Here is a 26,543-nt window from a genome sequence, read left to right on the forward strand (position 1 = left end):
AGTTGATATACCATATTATATTGGTTTCAAGTATACAACATAGTGATTCAATCCTATTCAATCCCATTATTAAATCCTTACCCCAACTAGTGTAGTTACTAAATGTCAACATAGAAAGGTGTTACAGGATATATTGACTATATCCTCTATGCTGTACTTTTATTTCCATGACTAACTGATGTTATGATTGAGACTTTGTGCCTCAGTCTCCTCCACCTATTTCACCCACCCACCCCAACCCCTACCCTATGGTAACCACCATGGAAATGGCTTTTAGATACGATACCAAAAGCATAAGTGATAAAAAAGAAATTACAAAGTTGGACTTCATCAAAACTTAAAAAAAATTTGCTGCAAATAATATCAGGAAGTGAAAGACAACTTACAGGGTGCGATAAAATATTTGTAAAACATATATCCAATAAGGTAGTTGAATCTAGAATACATAACTTTTACAATTCAATAATAAACAGACAAATAACCGAATTAAAAATTAACAAAGGACTCAGGCATTGCTGCAAAGAAGATAGGCAAATGGCCAACAAATGAGTGAAGAGGTGTTCAACATCATTATTTATTAGGGAAATTGAAAGCAAAATCGCAGTGAGGTAAAACCCACTTGGGATGGCTATCACCAAAATGACAGATGACAAGTGTTGTCCAGAATGTGGAGAAATTGGAACCCTCCTTCATTGCTGGTGTTAATATACAATATGGCAGCCACTTTGGAAGACAGTATGGTAGTTCATCAAATTGTTGAACATAGATTTTTCATATGATTTAGCAATTACACTTTTAGATGTATATATAAGTGAAATGAAAACAAATGCCAACACAGAAACTTATTCAAGAGTGTTCATAATGGTATTAACAACAGCCAAAAAATAGATAGATTCTAAATGTCCAATGATTGATGAATGGATGAACATATCCATACAATGGAATATTATTCAACAATAAAAAAGGATGAAGTGCTGATATGTGCTATAACTTTGATGAAAATTGAAAACATTATGCCAAGTGAAGGAAGACCATCACAAAAGACCACATATTGCATGCTTCCATTTATCTGAAAAGTCTGGAATAAGCAATTCTGCAGAGATAGAAAGTAGATTATTGGTCTCCTATGGCTGAGGGGATGGGGCTGGAATAGGTTGGGGAAGAATGGAGAGCGAATGGTAATGGGTTTCTTTCAAGTGTGATGAAAATCTGAAATCAGTGGTGATTGTTGCTCAACTCTGTGAATATAAAAAATATTGAATTGTGCACTTTTAAATGGGTAGATTTTATCCTAGGTGAAATATATCTCAATAAAGATATATAAAGATGTTAAAAAATAAGAGTAAGCTAGTGCCTAGTGTATGGTAAGCATTTAATAAATGTAAACTGTGACATTAAAAAATATGTCAGGTACCATTCTTTGGACAGTTTGCCACCTCTCTACAGTGGTGACGTAGACGGTTGTGTCAAAAAACGACTGAAGGTCTGAGAACATGGGGAAAGGGTGGCGGCAGTGATGGAAAGAATGTGTCTGAAAAGAAGCTAATTTGGGGGTGGGGGAGGAACAGGAGATCCTTTTAGGCCATGTTGGATGTTCAAATGGAAATGTCCACTGCAGGTTAATCAAAAAGAAATGGATTTTATTCCCATAGCAGAAGAATTTGGGTAAAAAATACAAAATGTTCTTGCTAGTGTGATAAGCAACTGAGCATTTCCTTTCCTAATGAGTTTGGGGGACATCGGTGAGTTGATTTATACATAATAACACCATATGTAGTGAAGAGGTAGATTGGTTAGTAGTTTCAAAAAGTAATACATTTATGAAGAGTGGTCTTTTATCGGTGTCTTGGGAAGAAATATTCTTTGCAACTCCCATCCCTCAGTGTCATTCTCACACTCATGAATGAAGCTCTGTGTGTAATGCAGGTGGGCCATCACCAGTATCATCGACCCGACCCCCTCTCAGGTGTTGAAGGAGATCATCTTGGTGGACGATTTCAGCTCAGATGGTGAGCAGCTTGACTAGGGGATAATGGTAAAAATGACCATTTACAAGCTGTGCTATGCTGGGAAGAGGTTTTAACTTTCAGCTTAGCATACTGTGCTTCTCAGGTAGGGCAAAGAAAGGGGCCACTTACTGAGGGCCTGTTGATGAGCACAACATTTGTGTTGGGCACACTGGTCTTCACAAAGTCAAGACTGGGTCACCATCTCAATCACACAGATGAGTAATTAGTAAACTGGACACAGAAAGATTGCCTGGTGGTGGAGCTGAGTCAGGTCAGGACTGTGTGACTCTAAAGCCACCTATTCCCTTTTCCATGCAGCACGAAGGAGGCCTGAGGGGGTGAGGTGGGGTCCAAAGGAGACCTTCAGATGCCACGAAGGGATTTGGAATCATTCTCTGTGAGGACAGCACCGAGGAATGAGGGCTTTGGATGCTGAGGCTCCTCAGAGGACCAGTGACTCTTGCTCACAGCCCGCGCCCTCCCCACCCCGGTCTAGCCCCACCAAGGGGGAAGACCTTGCAGGATGTGGGGCAGGGGAAGGACGGGAATGTGGGGGACAGTGGACCTGAGTACTCACGCTGCGGGATTTCAGAATCCCAGTTCCTCTTTTATGAGCTCTATGCCCTTGGGTAACTTAACTTATCTTCACTCCAGTTTCCTTATCTGCAAACATGGATGTTGATAATAACTTTCAAAAAGTATAATGAGAATTAAACAAGATAATAATGGGAGCTAATGTTTGTTCTAAGCACTGAACATGGTACCTACTTTAATCATTACAGGAACTCAATGAAGGAGGAACCATTTTTTGCACATTTCACAGATGGAAGAAACTAAGGCAGAGTTTGGTCAAGGAACTTTGTCAACATCATACAGATAGTAAGTGAGATTTGACTGTAAACTTCATAGCAAGAGCCCCATCTCTAGCCACTATGCTCACTGATCCAACACATAGATTAGGAATAGCATTTAGCACGTAGTAACTTCTCAGCAAATGTTAGCTCTTATTTTATTAGTTTTGGACACCATATAAAAGAAACCAGAATTAAGCCACAAAGCCAGAGATTTGGGTTAACAATCAGGAAGAAGTTTCTGATAGGAAGGGCTATGCAGTGAGGTCCATGGAGGCAGAATTCCTTCCTTCTTTTGGGGAGCTTCAAGTACTGGACAGGTTATCTCAGCTTCAAATTAGGAGCAGTTTAACCAGATGAGAAGAGACAAATGATCTTTTTTAAAAAATTACATATCTATTTATTTATGCATCATTCTCAACAGTACAACAGGTGAATGCTTTATAATTACTTTAAACTGAAAAATGTTTCTTCAATCTTGGAGATACACCAGCTCTGCATCTTCTGATGCTGTGATCATATTTGTGGCTTTGTTCCTGACTCCTCCCATGTGACAGTGTCCTAGGCAATTCATTGAATCTGAAGGCTGATGCATTCTCAGCCACTCAGCTTTTTTTTTATTAAGGTATTATTGATATACACTCTTATGAAGGTTTCACATGAAAAAACAATGTGATTACTACCTTTACCCATATTATCAAGTCCCCACCCACACCCCAGTGCAGTCACTGTCCATCAGTGTAGTAAGATGCCACAGAGTCACTATTTGCCTTCTCTGTGCTACACTGACTTCCCCGTGACCCCTCATACCATATGTACTAAACATGTTACCCCTCAATCCCCTTCCCCCTGCCTCCCCACCCGCCCTCCCCACCCCTCCCCTTTGTGTCCTAGTATGTGGTCTATTCTGGAGAATGTTCCATGTGCACTTGAGAAGAATGTGTATCCTGTTGCTTTTGGATGTAGAGTTCTATAGATGTCTATTAGGTCCATCTGTTCTAGTGTGTTGCTCAGTGCCTCTGTGTCCTTACTTATTTTCTGTCCTGTGGATCTATCCTTTGGAGTGAGTGGTGTGTTGAAGTCTCCTAAAATGAATGTATTGCATTCTATTTCCTCCTTTAGTTCTGTTAGTATTTGTTTCACATATGCTGGTGCTCCCGTGTTCAGTGCATATATATTTATAATGGTTATATCCTCTTGTTGGACTGATCCCTTTATCATTATGTAATGTCCTTCTTTATCTCTTGTTACTTTCTTTGTTTTAAAGTCTATTTTGTCTGATACAAGTACTTCAACACCTGCTTTTTTCTCCCTGTTGTTTGCATGAAATATCTTTTTCCATGCCTTGACTTTTAGTCTGTGCATGTCTTTGGGTTTGAGGTGAGTCTCTTGTAAGCAGCATATAGATGGGTCTTGTTTTTTTATCCATTCAGTGACTCTATGTCTTTTGATTGGTGCATTCAGTCCATTTACATTTAGGGTGATTATCAATGGGTATGTACTTATTGCCATTGCAGGCTTTAGATTCATGGTTACCAAAGGTTCAAGGTTAATTTCCTTACTATCTAAGAGTCTAACTTAACTCACTTAGTATGCTGTTACAAACACAATCTAAAGGTTCTTTTCTGTTTCTCCTCCTTTTTCTTCCTCCTTCATTCTTTATATATTAGGTATCATATTCTGTACTCTTTATGTATCCCTTGATTGACTTTGGGATAGGTAGTTTAATTTTGCATTTGCTTAGTAAATAGCTGTTCTACTTTCTTTACTGTGGTTTTATTACCTCTGGTGACAGCTATTCAACCTTAGGAACACTTCCATCTAAAGCAGTCCCTCCAAAATAGACTATAGACATGGTTTGTGGGAGGTAAATTCTCTCAGCTTTTGCTTATCTGGAAATTGTTTAATCCCTCCTTCAAATTTAAATGATAATCTTGCTAGATAAAGTAATCTTGGTTCCAGGCCCTTCTGCTTCATGGCATTAAATACATCATGCCACTCCCTTCTGGCCTGTAAGGTTTCTGCTGAGAAGTCTGATGTTAGCCTGATGGGCTTTCCTTTGTATGTGATCTTATTTCTGTCTCTGGCTGCTTTTAACAGTCTGTCCTTATCCTTGATCTTTTCCATTTTAATTACTATGTGTCTTGGTGTTGTCTTCCTTGGGTCCCTTGTGTTGGGAGATATGTGAATCTCCATGGCCTGAGAGACTATGTCCTTCCCAAGACTGGGGAAGTTTTCAGCAACTACCTCCTCAAAGACACTTTCTATCCCTTTCTCTCTCTCTTCTTCTTCTTCTGGTATCCCTATAATGCAAATATTGTTCCGCTTGGATTGGTCACACATTTCTCTCAATATTCTTTCATTCTTAGAGAACCTTTTTTCTCTCTGTGCCTCAGCTTCTTTGTATTCCTCTTCTCTAGTTTCTATTTCATTTATTGTCTCCTCCACCGTATCCAACCTGCTTTAAATACCCTCCATTGTGCTCTTCAACAATTGGATCTCTGGCCTGAATTCATTCCTGAGTACTTGGATGTCTTTCCGTACTTCCATTAGCATGTTGATGATTTTTATTTTGAACTCCCTTTCAGGAAGAGTCACGAGGTCCATATCATTTAAATCTTTCTTGGGAGTTGTATTAATAATTTTACTCTGGACGAGGTTTCTTTGGCGTTTCATATTTGTATATGGCGCCCTCTAGTGTCCATAAACTCTATTCTGGAGCTGCTGAGCCCCTGTAGCAATGTTGAGGGTCACAGGGGAGCGGTACTGGTGCCTGGGGGGAGGAAAGAGCTGTTCCCCACTTCCAGTCTGCTGTGCCTGTCTCCACTGCCTGAACCAGTGGGCCGAGCACACAGGTATAAGCTTTTGTCCCAGAGCAGCTGGATATGGATCCCTGCTTTCCACAAGCGGCTGGAATCCCAGTCTCCCCAGGAACTCTGCCTGTCCCAGATTTCCAACCCCGTAATCAGAAGAGTATGATGAAAGCATCATGAAATGTAGGTTTGTGCTCCCAGAGCAGATCTCCGGAGCCAGGTATTCAGCAGTCCCAGGCTTCCACTCCCTCCCTGCTCCATTTCTCTTCCTCCTGAGCTAGGGTGGGGGAAGGGCTCAGGTCCCGCGGAGCCACAGCTCTGGTACGTTACCCCGTTCGCTGAGGTCTGCTCTTTTCTCCAGGTGTGTGCAGTCTGGCGCCGTCCTCTTTCCTGTTGCTCTCTCAGGATTAGTTGTGCCAACTATATTTTCTAATTGTATCCAGTTTTAGGAGGAGGCCTCTGTCTCTCCTCTCATGCCACCATCTTTAATCCCTAGTTGCCACTCCTTCCCTTTGGTAACCACTAGTCCCTTCTTGGAGTCTGTGAGTCTGCTGCTATTTTGTTCTGTCAGTTTTGCTTCATTGTTATACAACACAAATGAGGGAAATCCTTTGGCACTTGTCTTTCTCTGCCTGGCTTATTTCACTGAGCATAATATCCTTCAGCTCCATCCATGTTGTTGCAAATAGTAGGATTTGTTTCTTTCTTGTGGCTGAATAGTGTTCCGTTATGTATATGTACCACCTCTTCTTTATCCATTCATCTACTGATGGATGCTTAAGTTGCTTCCATATCTTGGCTATTGTAAAAAAAATGCTGCAATAAACATAGGGGTGCATCTGTCTTTTTGAATCTGAGAACCAGAATTCTTTGGGTAAATTCCAAGGAGTGGGATTCCTGGGTCAAATGGTATTTCTATTTTTAGTTTTTTGAGGAGCCTCCATATTGCTTTCCACAATGGTTGAACTATTTTACATTCCCACCAGCAGTGTAGGAAAGTTCCCCTTTCTCCACATCCTTGCCAGCATTTGTTGTTCTTAGTCTTTTCCATGCTGGCCATCTTAACTGTTGTGAGGTGATACCTCATTGTAGTTTTAGACAAATGATCTTTTAAACCTTCCTTTTTGGGCTTCCAGACACTAGAAACACTCCTTTTCATGCTTTAAACAACTTTTTCACTTGTCCTTTCAATGTAACTTCATAAAAAATAAGAAGGTAAAATTCCTCAGCCGAATCCTACTGAAAACCCAAGAGAATGGCTGACTTCATTCATATCTGGGCCTGGAGACTGGAACCAAGTTTCACACCTGGTTTTCAAGCAAGAAATAAGAGCCTGCTGAGAAAGACCTCAGTTCTGGACATCTGGAGAGATCTGGCATCCTTATTCTGTGAGATGGATCAGAGCAAGTCATCTCACCCTTCTGGGACTCAGCTTCTCCATGTGACAAATGCAAGAGCTGAGCCAGAAGACCTCTGGAGTTATCTTTTTCTGGGAAAAAAGAAGTCAGTAGTTCTATAACTCCATGTTCCATGGTGTGTAGGTAGGTAATTCAATGAAATTGAAAGATACAAGATTACCTAGGGTAGACACATAAAGAGAAGCCAAGAAAACCTCTCCACTTACACAGACTGTGCTCCTTGTGGGTAGCACATTCCTCTCACTTGGGTCAGGAGCCCATTTGTGCTCCGTAGAAATACTTTGTTTGGATGGGCATAGAAGAGGGATCTGTTAGTCATTCTCTGACTGGTGTCACTGGGCCAGGAATTAGCCTCTGTCTCATTAACCATGGAAACATCTGCTAAATTGGGCCTACAGGAACATAACCCAAAAATCTGTTTTGTGTTAAATCGAAGAAAATGTTTGGAAGGGTTTATCATGCATACCACAAGAGAAACATAACTATTCCTGTGACTTTCTGGGGGGCAAGTCACTCAGCTACTTTGTGCCTCCATTTTCTTATCTGTAATATAAGGGAAATAACAGCGCCTACCTCATAGGACCCTCAGGGGATAATCCATGTGAAGTCCTCAGCACAGGGCCCGCTCCCAGTAAATGCTAGCTGTGCTGTTACTCCTTGTCTACCTCAGTATTATTTGTACTGCTGCTGAAATGCCACAACCTGGTATTAAGGTGTATCCCCTTCCTTTTTTCCCCTCGAATTTGAAGCTTCACTTGCATCAGGTCAAATATTTCAAATGTCAACAGAGCTAATCCAAGTTTTTCAGAAATTATATTAGTGTAGGTGGGATCCTGTGTTTTCTCCCCAATATCAGGCAAATTCCACAATTGATGACTATTTATTGATTTTCTACCAGGTGCCAGGCACCATGGAGGGAAGAGAATGTCAGTGATTCCAAGAAGTTCCGTTCTTAATCCATGAGACAAAACATACCTATGGAAAGGCATCCCATTGTATAAAGAATAATGTATCTAACTGAGTGAGCTGTCAGGCCCAGGGAAGTGGCTTGGGTGACCTAGGGAGGCTTCCTGGAGGAGGGGGGCTTGGGTTGGGACTTGAAAATTTGGTAAGATTTGGAAAAGCAAAGAAAACAAGGCAAGAATGGGCATGGGAGGATAGGAAGTAGGAAAAAGAATGATGCGGGCAAATCTACAGAAGCTGGAAGCACCCCAAGCTGACCTGCCCAAAATAGGCAGAGGGGACCAGTGGGAGATCAAGGCTGAGAAGGAAGCATAGGTTTACTTTAGAAGATCCATTAAAGGGTCTTTAATTCTTGTGCTATAGACATTATTTCTGAAAGGGTGACTCAGAATCTATAACTCATAGAATTTTGGAATTAGAAGGATACTGATGTATTTATTATCCAGCCCATTTCTCTAAGTTGAGGAAACAGCTCCCCACATGGTAAATCACACAGAATCAGTGAGGGAGCCCAAATTAGTCTAGATAGACAGTCTCTATGGAAACCCTTTATTTTCTTTTCTTTACCAAGTTTTATTCAAGAACTCATATAAAATATTCCCAATAAATGAGTTTTAATCCTCATCTACCTCCTCTTCTTCATCCTGATTAATCTGGAAGTACCATAATTCCAAACTCTCTTACACATATCCAATCATGTAGATTATTCTTCAAATATTTTTTAGTGAGACATTTCAAATGCCTTTTGGAAAGGGTACCCCAGAAGTTATGGTGAACTTCCTCTTGCCTTTCAATGGTTATAACCCCTCCATTTAGATTCCCAAGTTTTCTATTCACTTAGCTCCAAAATGAATTTTTTCACTTTTGAAACACTGGAAGAAATTGCTCAACTTGGCAGAATCCATGATTCCATCTTCTGCAGGGTGGGTGCAGTCAAGGGTGAACCTCAGAGCCTGCTTCCTTTGTTTGGACCCACTTCACCGCAAGCTTTTTCAAAGGCACCATGGTGGCAGCAGGGGTGGGGAAAGAAATGCAACCCCTTCTGATTACTTCCTAAAACTAGTGACTGGGTGAGTGTAGAGATTTTCTACCTTGGTTCCCCTCAGCAGAAACAAACAGCCTTCAGATTCACAGCTCTCTTTAACACCTTCAGTTACTGAGTGACCCTGAAGTGCAGCTGGAAAAGTTCTAAAATGGGGCACATTTTAGTACCATAGTCATGTAGGTATTGATTCCAGGTCCTGACCACTCCAGGACTCACAAATCTGCCCCTCCTCCAAGGAAGGAACCGGCAAGAACCTCATCTTGCACATGGATGAGAGAGGCTGTGGTGGGAGAGGAGATGGAGGGAGGTTTTGCTAGGCCCAACCAAGGGCACACATAACTCTTGAGGCGGCATGATGTGGTGGTTAAACACAACATGGGTTCCGTCCAAGGTGCACCACTTATTAGATGTGTGACTTGGACAAGTTTCTTAACCTCTCTGTGCCTCAGTTTTTTCAGCTGTAAAGTGCAGATATTAAAGTGTCTACCTCATCAGATTCTTTGAGAATTAAATAAATTAATTCTATCAATGAATAACTTGGAGTCACTTGATTAGATATATTAAGTGAATTTAGTGCATGTTTAGTGAATTGTATGCAAGTTGTTTTTATACATGTGAAGAAGTCACCTGGTAGGCTTAGCCTGTTTGGACAGACTTTAGAAAAGAGGGGAGAGAGGGAGGAAAAAACTGTAAACAGTCTGGGAAGAGTGAATCTTATTTGCATAATTTTGGGGATAAATTCATTAGGTAGAAGTTGGCAAGGAGATGTCTTTGGGCATTCTGTCCCAATTAGTTCCTGAGTAGTAGGAATATCCAAAACAAGACAAAACCATTTCAGGTGTTTATGGATCATCCAGAAAATATTGAGAGTTTAGGTACGGAGAGTACGTTGCAGGCAATGTGCCTCTGCAGCACCTCCACCTTGTGTCAGCTCTGTCCTGCTCATGCCCGTAAGAAATTCTCAGTGTACATAAAGCACATACAACAGTGCTTGTTATATAGTAAGCAGTATTATTATCCTAAGATGGTTTAACTCTAAGGGAAAGGAGATTAGGAATAGTAACATTAAGCCCCAGGATGGAAGGGAGACAAGAGGTAGGTGCAGGGTCAACGCTATTTTCTCAGTCAAGGCTGTAGAATTGCTCATCCTAAACTGGAGGTGGTCCAACTTCTGCTATATAATAAAGGAAATTTCTACACCACATTGATTATTGCACTTAGCATTTCTAGAGGTGTGTATTTGGTTAAGAGGTGAACTAAAGGCATAATTGGATAAGAAGATTAAGCTTTACAACCAGAAGTATCCAGGACTACTGAAAATAATGTGACATACCAAAAGACAAGGTCTTGCTCAAGCACACAACACAGGCAGGGAAGCGGCCACGGCTGACGTGGTCGCCACCTTGGATGCTCATGTTGAAGTGGACGTTGGTTGGTAAGATTCCAGGAGATGTCTTCTTCTGGGAAAAGGGAGAATGTAGATTTCGCACATGTACTGAATACAAGATAGGATATTGTGGAAATAGGGAAAGTCAAGACCTGACCTTAAACAAAGGGAAGTTCCAAAGACAAGATGTTTTTACTGAGGGATTTTGGTTGGCTATGGAGGCAGTCTAGTGCTAAAGGAAAACAACGGGCTTGGAGTATTCACAGAGGGATCCACCCCTGACTTTGGCAAATACTTTGTGACTTTGAATAAGTCACTTTGCCTTAGAGACATTTATGTATTTATTTGAAAAATGAAGAGATAATCTTTTGGTAATTCCTAAGGGTTTTCCATCCCTGAAATTACATGATACAAAGAGAGCTGTGTTCTTTGGAAAATGTGGAGAATCAGAGGGCAAAGAAACATGAAACAGAGAGAATCAAGAGATAATGTAAATTAAGGTAGAATACTGAGGGTTCTGTTCAAAATGCCTTGGGGCTGGCATATTGATAAACCAATTCTAAACCTGCTCTTGACATGGGTCAGCCAGCTCTCCTGAAAGCTGTAGAGATTCTCTGGAATATGGAGAGTTCCACTCACCACCCAGCACAGCCTAAGTGATGAAGGTGCTCCGTGTCAGGTCAAGGTGCTTGGCACAGTTCTGTCTGCTTGCTTGAGCTGCTCACTCTCATATCCAGCCTGGGTTTGTTATACATTATTCAAGGGCAGAGCCCATCTTGGCTCGAATTCAGGAAGACCGCACTGTGATTGTGTCTTCTGTGTTTGATAACATTCGTTTTGACACCTTTGAACTGGAAAATTACACATTGGCAGCTGATGGTTTTGACTGGAGACTATGGGGCTGCTACGACCTACTGCCAGAGGCCTGGCTGGATCTGCATGATGTCACTGCCCCACTGAAGTAAGTCTGAATGGGCTCGGGAACTTGGTTGGCGCATGATGAGTCATGAATGGATGGGGTGGGTGTAGTTTATCTTTGGTGGTAGTACTGGGAGTTGGCTGAGGGGAGTGGAGGAGAGAGGGTGAATGACAGGGCATAGAGAAAAAAAAAGCTGGTCCCACATAAGCTATCACAGACCCTTTGTATTGTTTAGGGGCTTTTGCACAAAACAAAGCAAGACATTTGATGTTTTAGGAGACATTTGGGTCATTTTAAGCATTTATTTAGGCTATGAAATAGGGATATCAAGATGAGAAGGATGTAACTTCAGTGTAATTTGAGCAGGGTCATGACAGCACAGGGGGAGGGAGGGCTGCGTGCACTTAGCCCAGACTGAGACTCTAGGATAAGAGGAGGCTTGGGGAGAGCTTTGAAGGCCAGACCACCTTTGGGCTCCTTACCCCTCACTTCAATCCCGACCAGTCGCTCACAGAGGAGGCAGTGACTCTCCTGCTTTGAGCGCTCCAGGAGTACTTCCAACCTGGGCATCCTGGCTGCCAACAGGCTCTTCGTGGGGGAGACTGGGTCTCTGGATGGTGGGATACTCATCTATGGAGGAGAGAATGTGGAACTCAGCCTGACGGTGGGTACAGTCCCACTCTTATTATAGGGCAAAGCAGTAGTGGAAATAATCAGAGTAGGATCTCTGGAATCCTGGAACAAGGCTGAATGTCTTTGGCACGAGAGGCGGGCAAATCCTCCTGTTGCCAGGTCAATAGGGACAGGCCACAGGGCTCTGCAGTGGAATAGGTCCATGCAATCTGTAAGGCATGGGAAGGGGTTCTGAGGCTGAGCAATGGTGTTCCTGTTTCCCTTAAGGACTCCAGGCATTTTCCAGTCATCTCTTGGAATAAACCAAATTTGGGGCAGACAGCTTTCTACAAAACTAGTCAAAGAGAAACTGGAGAAGGCAGAGGACCAGGAGATACAGGAGTGTGGGCAGCAAACTTGCTCCTGATTGGACGGCTGGAGCAGCTGGCATGTGACATAAGTCTGTGGTAAGATGTAGTCTAGTCAAGGATTAATAGCCAATGACGGCTTGTATCTTGTATATCAGTGAAAACCTCTAACCAGTTCTAGTTCAGACCCACTTCCTGTGTGTCTGGAACAACACTGGTTTCACATTTCAACAATGATGTGTCTTCTTCAGCTTCTCATGTCTTCTCAGGTCAGATGAACAATCTGAAATTTTGTGCTCTGTAAGGGAATTCAGGGTGCAAACTAGGACAATTGGAGAAATTCCAAGTGCAGGTTCATATTATATTAGTGTATCCATTAGCTATTGCTACAGAAATGCTTTGTAACAAACCACCCCAAACTCAGTGACTTAAAAAAATAATGATTTATTCTCATAGATCTTTAGGCCCAGCCAGCTCTGTTCCACACACGTTCGTTCTGAGACCCAGGTTGATGGGACAGCAGCTACCTTCCTAAACTCTCCTGATGTTGCAAGAGAGGGCAAGTGGAACCACATGATGCCTCTTAAGGCCCAGGTTTGGAACTAGCACATTATTTCTTCTGCCCTGTTCACCTGTCAAAGTAAGTCTCATGGTCCAGCCCAAAGTCAGGGACTGGTGGGGTATCTTCTGCCTACAGCAAAGCCATGAAGAGAGGTATGAAGAATTGGGGCCAATAAATTCAACCCATCACAATCAATTAGGGACAGCTTCATGCATAAAATATCCCTTCCATAGTTTCCATTTTGCCTCTTGAAAATAATCTACAGGCCTTGTTTTTGCTCCTTGGTTTTGTGGTTTTTCTTGTTAATTTATCCTTCTTGGATCTTCCATTCTAACACTGAACTCTTAAATGAGGCAGTATAAGGTAGTGAAAATTACACAGCTTTGCAGACAGACAGACTTAAGTCCAAATCCTACTCTGTCACTTGAAGTTTGTGTTATCTTGGGCAAATACAAGCTTTCTAAACTGGACCTGGCTCTATCAAGCGCCTAGCATGGTAAGTGACATGTGGCTTACACTCCCTAAAGGGTTAATGATAAAAATAACAATAACAATGATTTCAGGTTGGTATTGTAGAAAATGCAAGACCTAGGCTCTAGTGCTGGCTCTGCTAACTCACTGTGGACTGAGCTTATATAAAATAGTTTTTTACCTCCCTTCTCAGCTCTGGAATTCTGTGCCTGAGACCAGATGATCTCTGGTCCATTATAGTGTCTGGAAGAACAAGACAATTTTCTGTCTAAAGTTTATTCAGATACTCCCCTCAATTTCTTTCCAATTGAAACTGATAATCCTATAGCCACATATTACGCCCAATTAGGACTTTATGTTAATATGTTAACAAATAAACTTTGAGTCCCTGTCTGGGTTATATTTTAAACCACAATCATACTCTTTGGCAGAGAAGACTAATTTTTTTGCATGGAGGTCTTGATCAGTTTTCCCATTTGTAAAATGAGAAGTATCCTGTTTCACATCATGAGAGTGATGGTGCAGTTAAAATGTAGTACATCATTTCAGATCATTTATAAAGATAATTAGGCTTAAAGAGGATATGGATTAAAGATGGCGGCGTGAGAGGAGAGACAGAGGCTTCCTCCTAAAACTGGATACAATTAGAAAATTTAATTTGCGCAACTAATCCTGAGAGAGCAACAGGAAAGAGGACGGCATCAGACTGCACACACCTGGAGAAGAGAGCAGACCTCAGCGAACGGGGTAACGTTGGTTGAGCGGTGGCTCCGCGGGACCCGAGCCCCTCCCCCACCCCACCTCACGGCGGGAGGAAGACAAAAGGAGCAGGGAGGGAGTGGAAGGCTTGGGACTGCTGAATACCTAGCTCCAGAGACCTGCTCTGGGAGCACAAACCTACATTTCATGGTGCTTTCATGAGACTCGCATGGAAAGTTAATACAGGCAGAGTTCCTGGGGAGACTGGGATTCCCGCTGCTTGTGGAAAGCAGGGATCCATATCTGGCTGCTCTGGGACAAAAACTTATACCTGTGTGCTTGGCCCACTGTTTCAGGCAGTGGAGACAGGCACAGCAGCCGGGAGGCGGGGAACAGCTCTTTCCTACCCCCAGGCACCAATACCACTCCCCTGCGACCCCCGACATTGCTTCAGGGGCTCAGCAGCTCCAGTAAGCACTAGAGGGCGCCATATACAAACATGAAATGCCAAAGGAACCTTGTCCAGAGTAAAATTGTTAATACAACTCCTGAGAAAGATTTAAATGATATGGACCTCATGACTCTTCCTGAAAATAATTATAAGAACCCTTGTTAGGCTTCTGTGACAGAGGCAAAAATATCAGAGGCTTATACAAGATAGAAATTAATTTCTCTCTCCCGCAACAGTTTGAACATCAGCAGGTCAGGACTGAGATGGCAGCTCCACGGCGATGTGGGCAAAGGATCTTCCAGCTTGTGGCTCTGCCATGCTCAGCACTGCGCCTGTGGCCTGGTCAGTAGGAAGAGAAAAGGGGGAAAGACAGAGCTTGTTTCTTCTTTTTAAGGGTACTTCCTGTAAGTTGTGTATGTAATTTCCCCTAAATTCCACCCGCCACTATGGGTCACCTGACCACACCTATATGCAAAGAAGCCTGGAAAGTGGAGATTCAGCCGGTTGGTTACAGTTATTCTTTCTGTAACTAAGGATGTACAGGTGAATAGATACTGGGACTACAATAGTCTCTAGCACAAAAATGTAAATGCAGAAATAATTTAAAGCATGGTACTTAGCAAAGTACCCTAGTTACAGTGTGGCTGGGGTTTTCCTACTTACCAGAACTTTCCATGAATTTGATAGGAATCCCGACACCCCACCTTAGGATCCCAAGCCCTTCTTATCATTTCTGAACAGGCAGGCTTTTCTCTGCTCTCTCCTCCATCCCCCTCTCGGTTTCCATTCCCCTACTCCACATGTAGAACTCTGCCATTTGACTTTCCACAAGAAATCCTCTTTCTTTTAACATTTTGTGTTTTTTAATAGACTTTGCTTGAAATGTAAGGTAGGGAGTGTTGGGAAAGGATCATTCTTTTCCTTTGCTTGGATAAAACAGTTCTCCCCAAGAAAGGGGAACCCTCCTACACTGCTGGTGGGAATGTAAATTAGTTCAACCATTGTGGAAAGCAGTATGGAGGTTCATCAAAACCTAAAAATAGAAATACCATTTGACCCAGGAATTCCACTGCTAGGAATTTACCCTAAGAATGCAGCATCCCAGTTTGAAAAAGACATATGCACTCCTATGTTTATCACAGCACTATTTACAATAGCCAAGAAATGGAAGCAACCTAAGTGTCCATCAGTAGATGAATGGATAAAGAAGATGTGGTACATATACACAATGGAATATTATTCAGCCATAAGAAGAAAACATATCCTACCATTTGCAATGACAATGGATGGAGCTAGAGGGTATTATGCTCAGTGAAATAAGCCAGGCGGAGAAAGACAAGTACCAAATGATTTCACTTATCTGTGGAGGGTAAGAACAAAGAAAAAACTGAAGGAACAAAACAGCAGCAGAATCACAGAACCCAAGAATGGACTAACAGTTACCGGGGGGAAAGGGACTGGGGAGGGATAAGGGGGAAAATGGGACATTATGATTGGCACATATAATGTAGTGGGGGGGAACATGGGAAAGGCAGTATATACAGAGAAGACAAGTAGTGGCTCTGTAGCATCTTACTACACTGATGGACAGTGACTGTGATGGGGTATGTGGGGGGGACTTGATAATGGGGGGAAGTCTAGTGACCAGAATGTTGTTCAAGTAATTGTACATTAATGATATCAAAATTTAAAAAATTAAAAAACAAAACAAAACAAAAAACAGTTCTCCCCAAATCCAGGTCCCTTGGTTTGTATGTGTGGCTATTTGCCTTTTAAAATCTCTAAGCACATGTTAGATCTGTCTTTCTCAAATAACAAATCTTGGAGAACATCAGCGAGGCATGGAGTGTTTTGTTCTGATGTCTGGGAGCCATGGCTGTGCTGGTGCATGTGGAGGCTTATAAATGGAGGTGGAGAATTTGGGCTGATGGGTGAGAAAGGAGAGCCAGCATCTGCTAAGCACCTTGTGTATTCTGGGACTGTGCCAGAGCTCAACACGTGGGCATGGACTGTCGGAGTTCCGAATCCAGATGTCTTTTACTAGCTGGTAAACATGGGCAAGTTATTTAAATGGATATGATAATAATAACTACATGGTGAGGGTAAATTCATGAAAAATATTAGGATAGTAGGTGGCACAAAGTAAGTGATGTTGTAAGCAGAAGCTTCATGTCTCTGTGTATGTCAGGGAGAGAGAGGGGGTGAGAAAGAGAGAGTGAGAACGGGGGGTGTTTGGCTAGTGGGAATAAACTGAGAGTAAAATTTGAAAACTTTTGATCGAGGATAATAGTTAACGTTACTTCATAAATGACAACTCTGATTTTTATCTCTTCACTCAACTTAAATATTTCTTGTGCCAACAGTAATTTTTCTCACTAAATTCCTATGGTTTGGAAACTTCTATCAACTAGGAAAACTGAAGTAAAATTTCTTTTCGATTTTTAAATCTTTGGCTGTAGGAAATAAAATTCAAAAACAAAGTTTAGTTTTAACAGCCCAAAGGGTGGGTGTGCCGTTTTGTGGATGAGCCAGATGAGAATCAGCCTCTTACTGCCAGGCATGTAGTGGTCAAGTCAGGATTTGAACAGAGGTCAGTCTGACTCCAAAGCCTGGCTTTGTGTTACTGCTATTGTGAGTTGTGGGAGTGGTGAGGGAGGGGAAATCTTTGGGTTCAGAGTGGAGAAAGGGACATAAAAATCTGAAAGTCGGATAAGAAGACTGAGCCCTCAGGTGGTTCACTGGACTAGCAGGACCTAAATTGCTTACCCTTGTCTTGGACTCCCATAGGCGTGGATGCAGTAGATCATTCACCGCTTCCAGATGGACTAACATTCTCCCAGAAACTGCAACTCTCTTGGGCACCTCTTCAAAATGTATAAAATGTATAAATAAAGCCATTGTATAAATATAGTGTCATTAGATAGTTCTATGATCTGTAGGGATGAAGACCATATTTTTAAGGCAAATATTAGAATGTGTGGTCTGACAAGTATGTTTGTACCCATCAGGATGGCATGGAAGATTATTTAGGATTAGGTCATAAATCATAGTATCCCTTGGTCATGGATCACCTCTATTCATTACCGATTGCCATGTAACAATATTATAACAAGCTTAGTAGCTTAAAGCAAGATGTGTTTTATTGTCTCACAGTTTCTGTGGGTCAGGAGTCCATGCTTGGCTTAGCAGGATCCTCTGCAAGACTGCGGTCAAGGTTTTGGCCAGGGCTGGGTCCTCGTCTAGGATTGGCTGGGGAAGCATCGGCTTCCAGGCTCATATTATCGTCGGCAACACTCAGTTCCTGGAGGCCTTCCATTCCGAGGAAGCGTGCGCTTTTTTCCCAGCTCTCAGCTGGGAGCTGCTGTTCGTTTTTTTGGCCCTCTCCATAGGGGGGGCTCGCAACATGGTGTCTTGTTTCTGCAAAGCCAGCAAGAGAGCATGCTTCCTGGCAAGAAGGACAACTGCAATCTTACGTCACACACAGGTGACCATGTATATCCTGTTACCTTTGTCGTATTTTTTTGGTTAGAAGATTACAAACCCGCATCAAAGGGAGGGGATAAGGGAAGGGTGTAAGACCAGGAAGCAGGGATCACGGGGGCCACCTGGGGGTCTGTCCAGCATGTCGCCTTACATCTGGCATGCAGGGTAGAGAAGGGTTTTGGGAAACTAAGTACAGGGAGATTGGCTTATGGCAGGGTTCTTCTTAGGACTTTGCCACTCTCCTTGGGGATAAAGGAGCCTGGGGCAGTCCTTCCTTAGGTCCATTCAGGAGGACTTCCTGAAGGAGGTAGGATTTCTGGAGCTGTCTGCATGACAGGAGAGATGCAGGTTGGAAGACTTCTAAGGAAGGTTGTTACAGAGAAGCAGGTGGGGAGTAGAGGTGGGAGTGGGGGAAATGAATTTACATTTTTTAAAAATGGTTCCAAGATGTGGCATCTGCTAGTCAATAAGCTGGGTCACTTATTGGCCATGGGCCCCAGCCTGCCCAGGTGATTCTTTTTCCCCTTCTCTTCAGGTGTGGCAGTGTGGAGAGAAAATCGAGATCTTGCCCTGCTGCCGGGTTGCTCATCTAGAGAGACACCACAAGCTCTATGCCCTAGATCTGAGTTCCGCCTTGAAGCTCAGTGCTCTGCGCGTGGCTGAAGTCTGGATGGATGAATGCAAACACACGGTCTACTTGGCCTGGAACATACCTCTCCAGGTTCGTCGTGGAACTGAATAGAAGCAAGGAAGAACAAAGGAGGAGGAGATGGTGGGAATGGTAGAAAAGGGAAGGGATGCAGCAAAAGTGCCATCCCGCCCTAAAGAATTAGGGTGAGCTCCTAATTAGGGTGTGATGATAATGACATCAACAATTATGTAGAGTTCTATGCTCTGTGCATTCACTAATCATTCCAACATATGTATGGGGTTAGGTTTGTTTATTATTCTAAGTTTACAGATAAGGAATCTGAAGCCCAGAGAACTGAAAGGACTATGTTCCAGGTAACCAGATAGTAAGCAGAGGAGATACGATTCAAACCAAGGATCTTCATGCACCACTGTCATCAGGGATTCTCCATGGGGCAGGTCAGACATCAGGAGCTCACTGTTAAGAGGCCACACCATGGGAGACAGGATGGACGAGGGCGGGAGGAGGGACTGTAATCCTGTTGGATACGCCTGAATAAGGATGCCTTTTGCGGTGGAGGCCACCCGGCTGTCCAGCCAGCTGAGCCTGGTGTGATATGCTGTCTTCTGTTTCCAAGCTGTGGCTCTGGGTTCAAGCATTCTCTCACTTTGATTCCTGACAGATATCACTTCTAGAAAATCTCTAAGCTCCAAATCTTGCTGCCAGAATGTTCTTCTGAAAGCCTGTCCTGGCCGTCAAGGAGTATTATGTGCCTTATTGATGTAACTATTACCTCAAGCAGGAGCAGTCTGTGTCAGCTTGCCAATGAAGAGAAATAACCTGAGTGACTCAGTCCTTGCAAGAATATTTGAAAGCAACGTTTCCTAGGGTTCAGGCTTTTCCTACTTTTCCTGGAAAACTGTAAATTAGAAATTACCAGGTTACCTTACAGGCTACTAGGAAGATACTCTATTCTCTCATGCGTCATCCAGACCCTTTGGTGGCATGAAGGACATTGTGAGGCCCAGGAACACTCCATGTTTTATTTACAGAACTCTGGCATCGATTTGGGAGACATTTCTTCCAGAAAGGCACTCCGGGAGAAACTGAAATGTAAAAGTTTTGACTGGTATCTGAAAAACGTTTATCCAGTCCTGAAGCCAATCCACAGCACTGTGGGCTATGGAAGAGTACGTGTTATGAAATTGTATTTCAGATTTTAAATGTTTGACTGTGAAAGGCCAGGAGACCTGAATCACATGACTGCCGAGAAAACGGTTTCGCAAACCCCTCCTGCCCCATTCCCTTCCTGGCCCCGCTGCTTCCTTGGTGTTGTGCCCTGGGACCCTCCGGGCTCCTTTCCTCTCTTGCTCACCAGCCCCCATCCCTTTTCCTTCTCTCTCCTCTGCTCCCTTACTTTGCAAACTGCTGCCCTCGCTCTGACCCCCTCAGTTTCTCAACCAGCCTGGGTGTTTGCCTCGTCCCCCCGAATGCAGGCATAGGCACCGCTTCTCTATTTGTGCTGATACGGTCTGGTGATGGTGTTCCCAGAAAGTGCACTTCACAGCAGTGCCTCACATCAGCATGGGTCTAGTGCCTAGAAAATAGCTGCCAGGACCCCAAACTGCTGCCCACTGTGGCTGGTCATTTCTGACTCCCTTGGAATGCCAGGAGGGTCCTCTTTCTCTGCCTCTTTCCAACAGTGTGTCATGTGTTTTGCTTCTTCAGATGAAAAATTCCTTGGATGAAAGTGACTGCCTGGATTAGGGACTTACTTCAGGCAACACCCGCAGGATGTATTACTGTCACAAACACAGTCCAGAGGTAACATCCACAAACTTCTCTGTCCTAACAGGGTGAGTCTGCTGTGTCTCAGCCCCTGGCAGCCTTTGCCAGATTTGGGCTCAGTGTTAGATGACGGGGAGGCAGATGCTGAGCATGCTGGGTAACGGGAAGGATGGAACCAAATCTGTACTTGTAACTAGGAACTGCCAAATTCATTCAAAAAGTCATGGCAAGCCAGTCCCATTTCAAGTGCAGGGAGGACGGTCAGAAAGGCTATGCTGTCCCATTCCTTCTCTGTCTGTTCCATCCTCCCATGGTTCCTTGAATGCCCTGGAAGGTGGACAGGTGGCGTTACCTGTGGTTTCTGTAGCTAAGGTAACAGGCAGCTATAGCAGGGAGAGACTCAGTGGAAGTCTTCCATGGGACAGAAGAAATCTGGCATCAGGTGGAAAGTGCAGCTAGAGGACATTTTTTTTCCCTGAGAATATTCACATTTATCATGTTACTTTGCATATCACCCTTACGGGAACCTTTTGGAGGTCTGCAGGATAGATAGCATTTCCACCTGGCAAATGAAAAAACTGAGACACAAAGGGAACTTATTTGGCCAAGCTCACTGAGCAAGGCAGAGTCAGACTGAGAATCTGAAAGGCTTCCTGACAAGAAGCCCATGGCTGGGGCTTACAAAGACAGCTTCTGAAGTTCAGTGCTTTTTTTGTTTAAAGATAAGCTCCCTCATCCATGCAAGCCGTGGCTGCTCTGGAGCCCTCACATGGAAGGAAGCAGGTAGTGTCCCCTCCTCATGGCTGGCCTTCCTCCTAGAATCAACTCAGGTTGGGGAGAAAGAAGCAGAGGTGAATCCATCTTGCTCAGGAAAGTTCAGTGCTCCCGTGGTGAATGAGCATCTATCTAAGGGACCCAAGAGCACCTTCATGCCCTCCATAGGGTCAAGGGCATCCCCGAACTATATGTAAGGCAGATCCCTTTGCTCTCTTGTAGGATGTCTGCTACCACCTAACTGGGGATTCTAGGAGGGGGCATGACTGCAGGGACACGTGCTGATGATCGCTGCCTGACAGACCTCAGCAGTGGGGAGCAACCCACTCTAGAGTCGTGTCCCAAGGCAGCCAAAACTGGATTGCACATGTACTGGGATTGTAAACCAGCGAGTCACCTGTTTTTTAAAAGATAGGCATATTCAAATATCATCTGAGAGGTTCAGATTAGATTCAGTGGTATTTTAGAAAGAATAATTTTGTGGCAGTGTGTAGGGAAAAGACCGCAAACCGGGAACCGGGCATGGAACCCTGAGTCAGTTGACTAGGGTGGGGTGGCTCAAGGAAGAAATACAGAATGTGGAATAGCTTAACAGTTAAGAATTTGGGTTCAAATCTCAATTCAGTCACTTGGCAAGTTCCATACTCTCTCTGAGCCTCAGCTTCCTCCCATCTAAGACGGGGATAATATCTACTCTAGGAGCCTGTTGGGAGGGTTACTACATGAGATTATGTGTGAAAAGCATTTAGTATAGTTGCTGGCACATAGAAAGTGTTCAATAAATATTAGTCATTGCTATTAGTTTTATTATGAATGATGATCAGAGAGTCTGGATCATGGAAAGGAATTTAACAGAGACTACTATAAAAGTTTAACTTTAATTTCAACATCAATTGACCAAAAGCAAGGTGGAGGGAATCTGGCAGAATTCATGTGGCAATGACATGAGGGATTTGGCTGACCACTGTCTACGTGTGAATTTACGGTGTAATGGGTGCATCCTTAGGCCCCACTGGCAGGGATGTGATGTCATTCATGAGGGAGGTGATGCCTTGTCTGACCCTATCTCTGAGCATACTGGTACTGTGTTAGGTTCAGAAACCACATTTTAAGAGATATGGACAAACCTAAGTCAGGAATTCCTAACTTAATGCTAATAAACCTTCTGAGAATCTGCTGCTAGTTATGGACTCTGTCTAGGAAACATATATGTACACCTATGTGCACAGTTTTGCTTACAGTTCCAGAGGATTTTTTGGACCCTAGATTAAGTCTGTCTGAATAGGACAATTACCAGTGAGAAAAAGAAGGTAAATCCTGTCTTCCTGGTCTAAGCTCTGATTACATGGAACTATGTATGATTCTGTGAGAGGCTGTGCTCCCTCTTCTCTTACGCCTTTTGTACGTGTTGTTCCTGCTCCTCCCACCTCTTCACTGGGCCAACTGCAGAGTGTTCCTCCGGCTTAGACGTGGCCTTCCTTGAGAAGCCACCTGTAACTCCATAGATTAGGATGAGTGATGCTTCTATGTTCTCAGGGCCCCTGGCATAGACCTTGTCTCACGATCTCATCTCATTGACTCCTCACCTGCTTCTTTTCATCACCAGACTGTGAGCTAGAGGGCAGGGCCTGGGTTTTGTTTGTTTTTTGTTGTTGTTGTTATTGTTGTTGTTCTAGCACATGCCTGGAACATTGCAGGCACTCAACAAATGGGTGCAAAGCAAATGAGGGATTGGCAGATCTGCAGAGATGAGCATGGAGAGGTGAATTTCGAGAAAAGATGATGCTGTCTCCACGAGGAAGAGGGAGCAGACTTGTTCAGTGTCTATGGGAGGACACAACTGGGTTCGATGGTTGGAGATCAAGGAGGCAGAGTTTGATTTAACATAAGGGGCAGGGGAAGCCTTTCAACCGACTTAAAGGTTCAAGCTATCCTACTAAGAATGGGCTACTTAACAAGGCTGTGAGCTCTCTGTCAGTGGTGGTCACCAAGCAGAGCATGTTTGAGCATTTGACAGTCCTAGCATGTGAAATGTGAGTTTTTGATGTCCCCAGTGATCTTTTGTGTGCAGAAAACACTATTACAGGTTTATTGTGGTTTATAGAATTATGAATTTATATAAGATATAAACTAAAGAACTCTAGTTTTACTTTAAGCTTTATGTTTAGCTTACAAATATTATTCTATCTATAAACCTAGCATGTTTTAACAATTGCTTTTCTTTTGTTTCCAATTGGTATGACTTTCATTTGTTTCTTTTTTTTTTTTTTTAAATAATTATTTTTTATTGAAGGGTAGTTGACACACAGTATTACATTACATGAGTTTCAAGTGTACAACACAGTGGTAGAACATTTATATACATAATTCTAGGTTCCAGCTATCACCCTACCAGGCTGTTACAATATCTTGACTATATTCCTTATGCTATACATTACATCCCGGTTAGTAATTTATTTTACCATTGGAAGTCTGTCCTTCTTTTTTTTTTTTTTTTTGTGAGGGCATCTCTCATATTTATTGATCAAATGGTTGTTAACGACAATAAAATTCTGTATAGGGGAGTCAATGCTCAATGCACAATCATTATTCCACCCCAAGCCTAATTTTTGTCAGTCTCCAATCTTCTGAGGTATAACAAACAAGTTTTTACATGTAGAACAAATTCTTACATAATGAATAAGTTACATAGTGAACAGTACAAGGGCAGTCATCACAGAAACTTTCGGTTTTGCTCATGCATTATGAACTATAAACAGTCAGTTCAAATATGAATACTCATTAGGTTTTTATACTTGATTTATATGTGGATACCACATTTCTCTCTTTATTATTATTATTTTTAATAAAATGCTGAAGTGGTAGGTAGATACAAGATAAAGGTAGAAAACATAGTTTAGTGTTGTAAGAGAGCACATGTAGATGATCAGGTGTGTGCCTGTAGACTATGTGTTAATCCAAGCTAGACCAGGGCAATAAAACATCCACGTATGCAGAAGATTTCTCTCAGAACGGGGGGGTGAGGTTCTAAGCCTCATCTCTGTTGATCCCCAATTTCTCACCTGATGGCCCCCCTGCGACTGTGCCTGTCTTAGGTTGTTCCTCCCTTGAGGAATCTTACCCGTCTCTGGCTAACCAGTCATCTTCCGGGGCCATACAGGGAAATGTGAAGTTGGTAAGTGAGAGAGAAGCCTTATTGTTTGAAAAAGTTAGCTTTTTATTTCTTTGCATATTTATGCCCTGTGGCTTCTATGCCCAGCATTTGTCTTGAGGTATCTTTACCACTTGGAAGAATTATGATACTCGGTAAATTTGATATGAGGCACGAATTCTATTTAAGGGTTGTAATTAGGAAGGAAGAAGAAAAGCTATAGAAGTAGCAGGCGGAAGAAAACATGGGAAGATTGATTATTTCTTTGATATATCTTCTTGTAGAGTAACTTCAGCATGTATAGGTTTTAAGCTACTACTTAAATTGCACACACACATTAACATAATAGGAGTATAGTTACATAACCAAAGCATATCTGTAATTACCAGCCATCTGCAGTGAAACCAAGAAAACCAGTTAGGCACCTTAGGCATTTGTGAAAACTTATCTATGATATGGTGGATATTGTCCAACTGAACTTGAACAGTCTGAGAGAAATCAGACAAATTAAAACAACCCATTCCTGGGGACTGTTCACATGCCATATGTTCTTTTAACAGTATATAGTTTGTAGTTGTAAGACTTTGGAGCACTACAATTTGCACTTCTCCAAATTCTTGGTTGAGTTCCAACAGTATAGATCCAGTCCAATTTTGTTGTTTTACTGTATGCACAGGCCAGCTTAGATATCTCCTTCCTCATTCCCATGGCAAGTCCAGGAACTGGTGGGATGAGTGCATCTACAGCTGTAGCAGTGCGTGGATCTTTGTTGGGGTTTTTGATGATCATCTTCTGGCATGAGTCTTCCAGAGAGTGCAGATGTTGGAAGTTCTTTTTCATATCGTATCTTAGTTCATTTTCGGGGTAGCCCAATTAGGCTTTGATCCTCTGTATAAACACAAACAGACCCTTTGCCTACACTTTTATATGCCCTTTATACCCTTGTGTAGAACTCGTTGGAGGTTACCACACAGGAACTGCCCTTTTTTTTTTTTTTTTTTTTTTTTTTTTGCTATCACTAATCTACACTTACATGACGAATATTATGTTTACTAGGCTCTCCCCTATACCAGGTCTCCCCTATAAACCCCTTTACAGTCACTGTCCATCAGCATAGCAAAATGTTGTAGAATCACTACTTGCCTTCTCTGTGTTGTACAGCCCTCCCTTTTCTCCTACCCCCCATGCATGTTAATCTTAATACCCCCCTACTTCTCCCCCCCTTATCCCTCCCTACCCACCCATCCTCCCCAGTCCCTTTCCCTTTGGTACCTGTTAGTCCATTCTTGAGTTCTGTGAATCTGCTGCTGTTTTGTTCCTTCAGTTTTTCCTTTGTTCTTATATTCCACAGATAAGTGAAATCATTTGGTATTTCTCTTTCTCTGCTTGGCTTGTTTCACTGAGCATAATACCCTCCAGCTCCATCCATGTTGCTGCAAATGATTGGATTTGCCCTTTTCTTATGGCTGAGTAGTATTCCATTGTGTATATGTACCACATCTTCTTTATCCATTCATCTATTGATGGACATTTAGGTTGCTTCCAATTCTTGGCTATTGTAAATAGTGCTGCAATAAACATAGGGGTGCATCTGTCTTTCTCAAACTTGATTGCTGCGTTCTTAGGGTAAATTCCTAGGAGTGGAATTCCTGGGTCAAATGGTAAGTCTGTTTTGAGCATTTTGATGTACCTCCATATTGCTTTCCACAATGGTTGAACTAACTTACATTCCCACCAGCAGTGTAGGAGGGTTCCCCTTTCTCCACAGCCTCGCCAACATTTGTTGTTGTTTGTCTTTTGGATGGCAGCCATCCTTACTGGTGTGAGGTAATACCTCATTGTAGTTTTAATTTGCATTTCTCTGATAATTAGCGATGTGGAGCATCTTTTCATGTGTCTGTTGGCCATCTGTATTTCTTTTTTGGAGAACTGTCTGTTCAGTTCCTCTGCCCATTTTTTAATTGGGTTATTTGTTTTTTGTTTGTTGAGGCGTGAGAGCTCCTTATATATTCTGGACGTCAAGCCTTTATCGGATGTGTCATTTTCAAATATATTCTCCCATACTGTAGGGATCCTTCTTGTTCTATTGATGGTGTCTTTTGCTGTACAGAAGCTTTTCAGCTTAATATAGTCCCACTTACTCATTTT

The 26,543-nt window shown here is 42.7% G+C and overlaps 1 protein-coding gene and 1 pseudogene across 1 annotated transcript; one reads left to right on the forward strand and one right to left on the reverse strand.

The window, feature by feature from the left end:
- The first annotated feature begins 713 nt into the window (after positions 1 to 713).
- Positions 714 to 21,722, forward strand: LOC118935849 (probable polypeptide N-acetylgalactosaminyltransferase 8). Its single transcript, XM_057491270.1, is given in 11 exon segments — positions 714 to 740; positions 1,855 to 1,926; positions 1,928 to 2,009; positions 10,351 to 10,534; positions 11,250 to 11,447; positions 11,955 to 12,069; positions 18,587 to 18,772; positions 19,735 to 19,872; positions 20,411 to 20,506; positions 21,467 to 21,492; positions 21,494 to 21,722. Coding segments are annotated over 11 exon segments (1,290 nt in total). The 3' UTR covers positions 21,660 to 21,722.
- On the reverse strand, positions 8,669 to 9,059 carry LOC118935850 (60S ribosomal protein L22-like; annotated as a pseudogene).
- Positions 21,723 to 26,543: the final 4,821 nt, after the last annotated feature.

This window comes from Manis pentadactyla, chromosome 14 (genome assembly GCF_030020395.1).
Source record: "Manis pentadactyla isolate mManPen7 chromosome 14, mManPen7.hap1, whole genome shotgun sequence".
NCBI lineage: Eukaryota > Metazoa > Chordata > Mammalia > Pholidota > Manidae > Manis > Manis pentadactyla.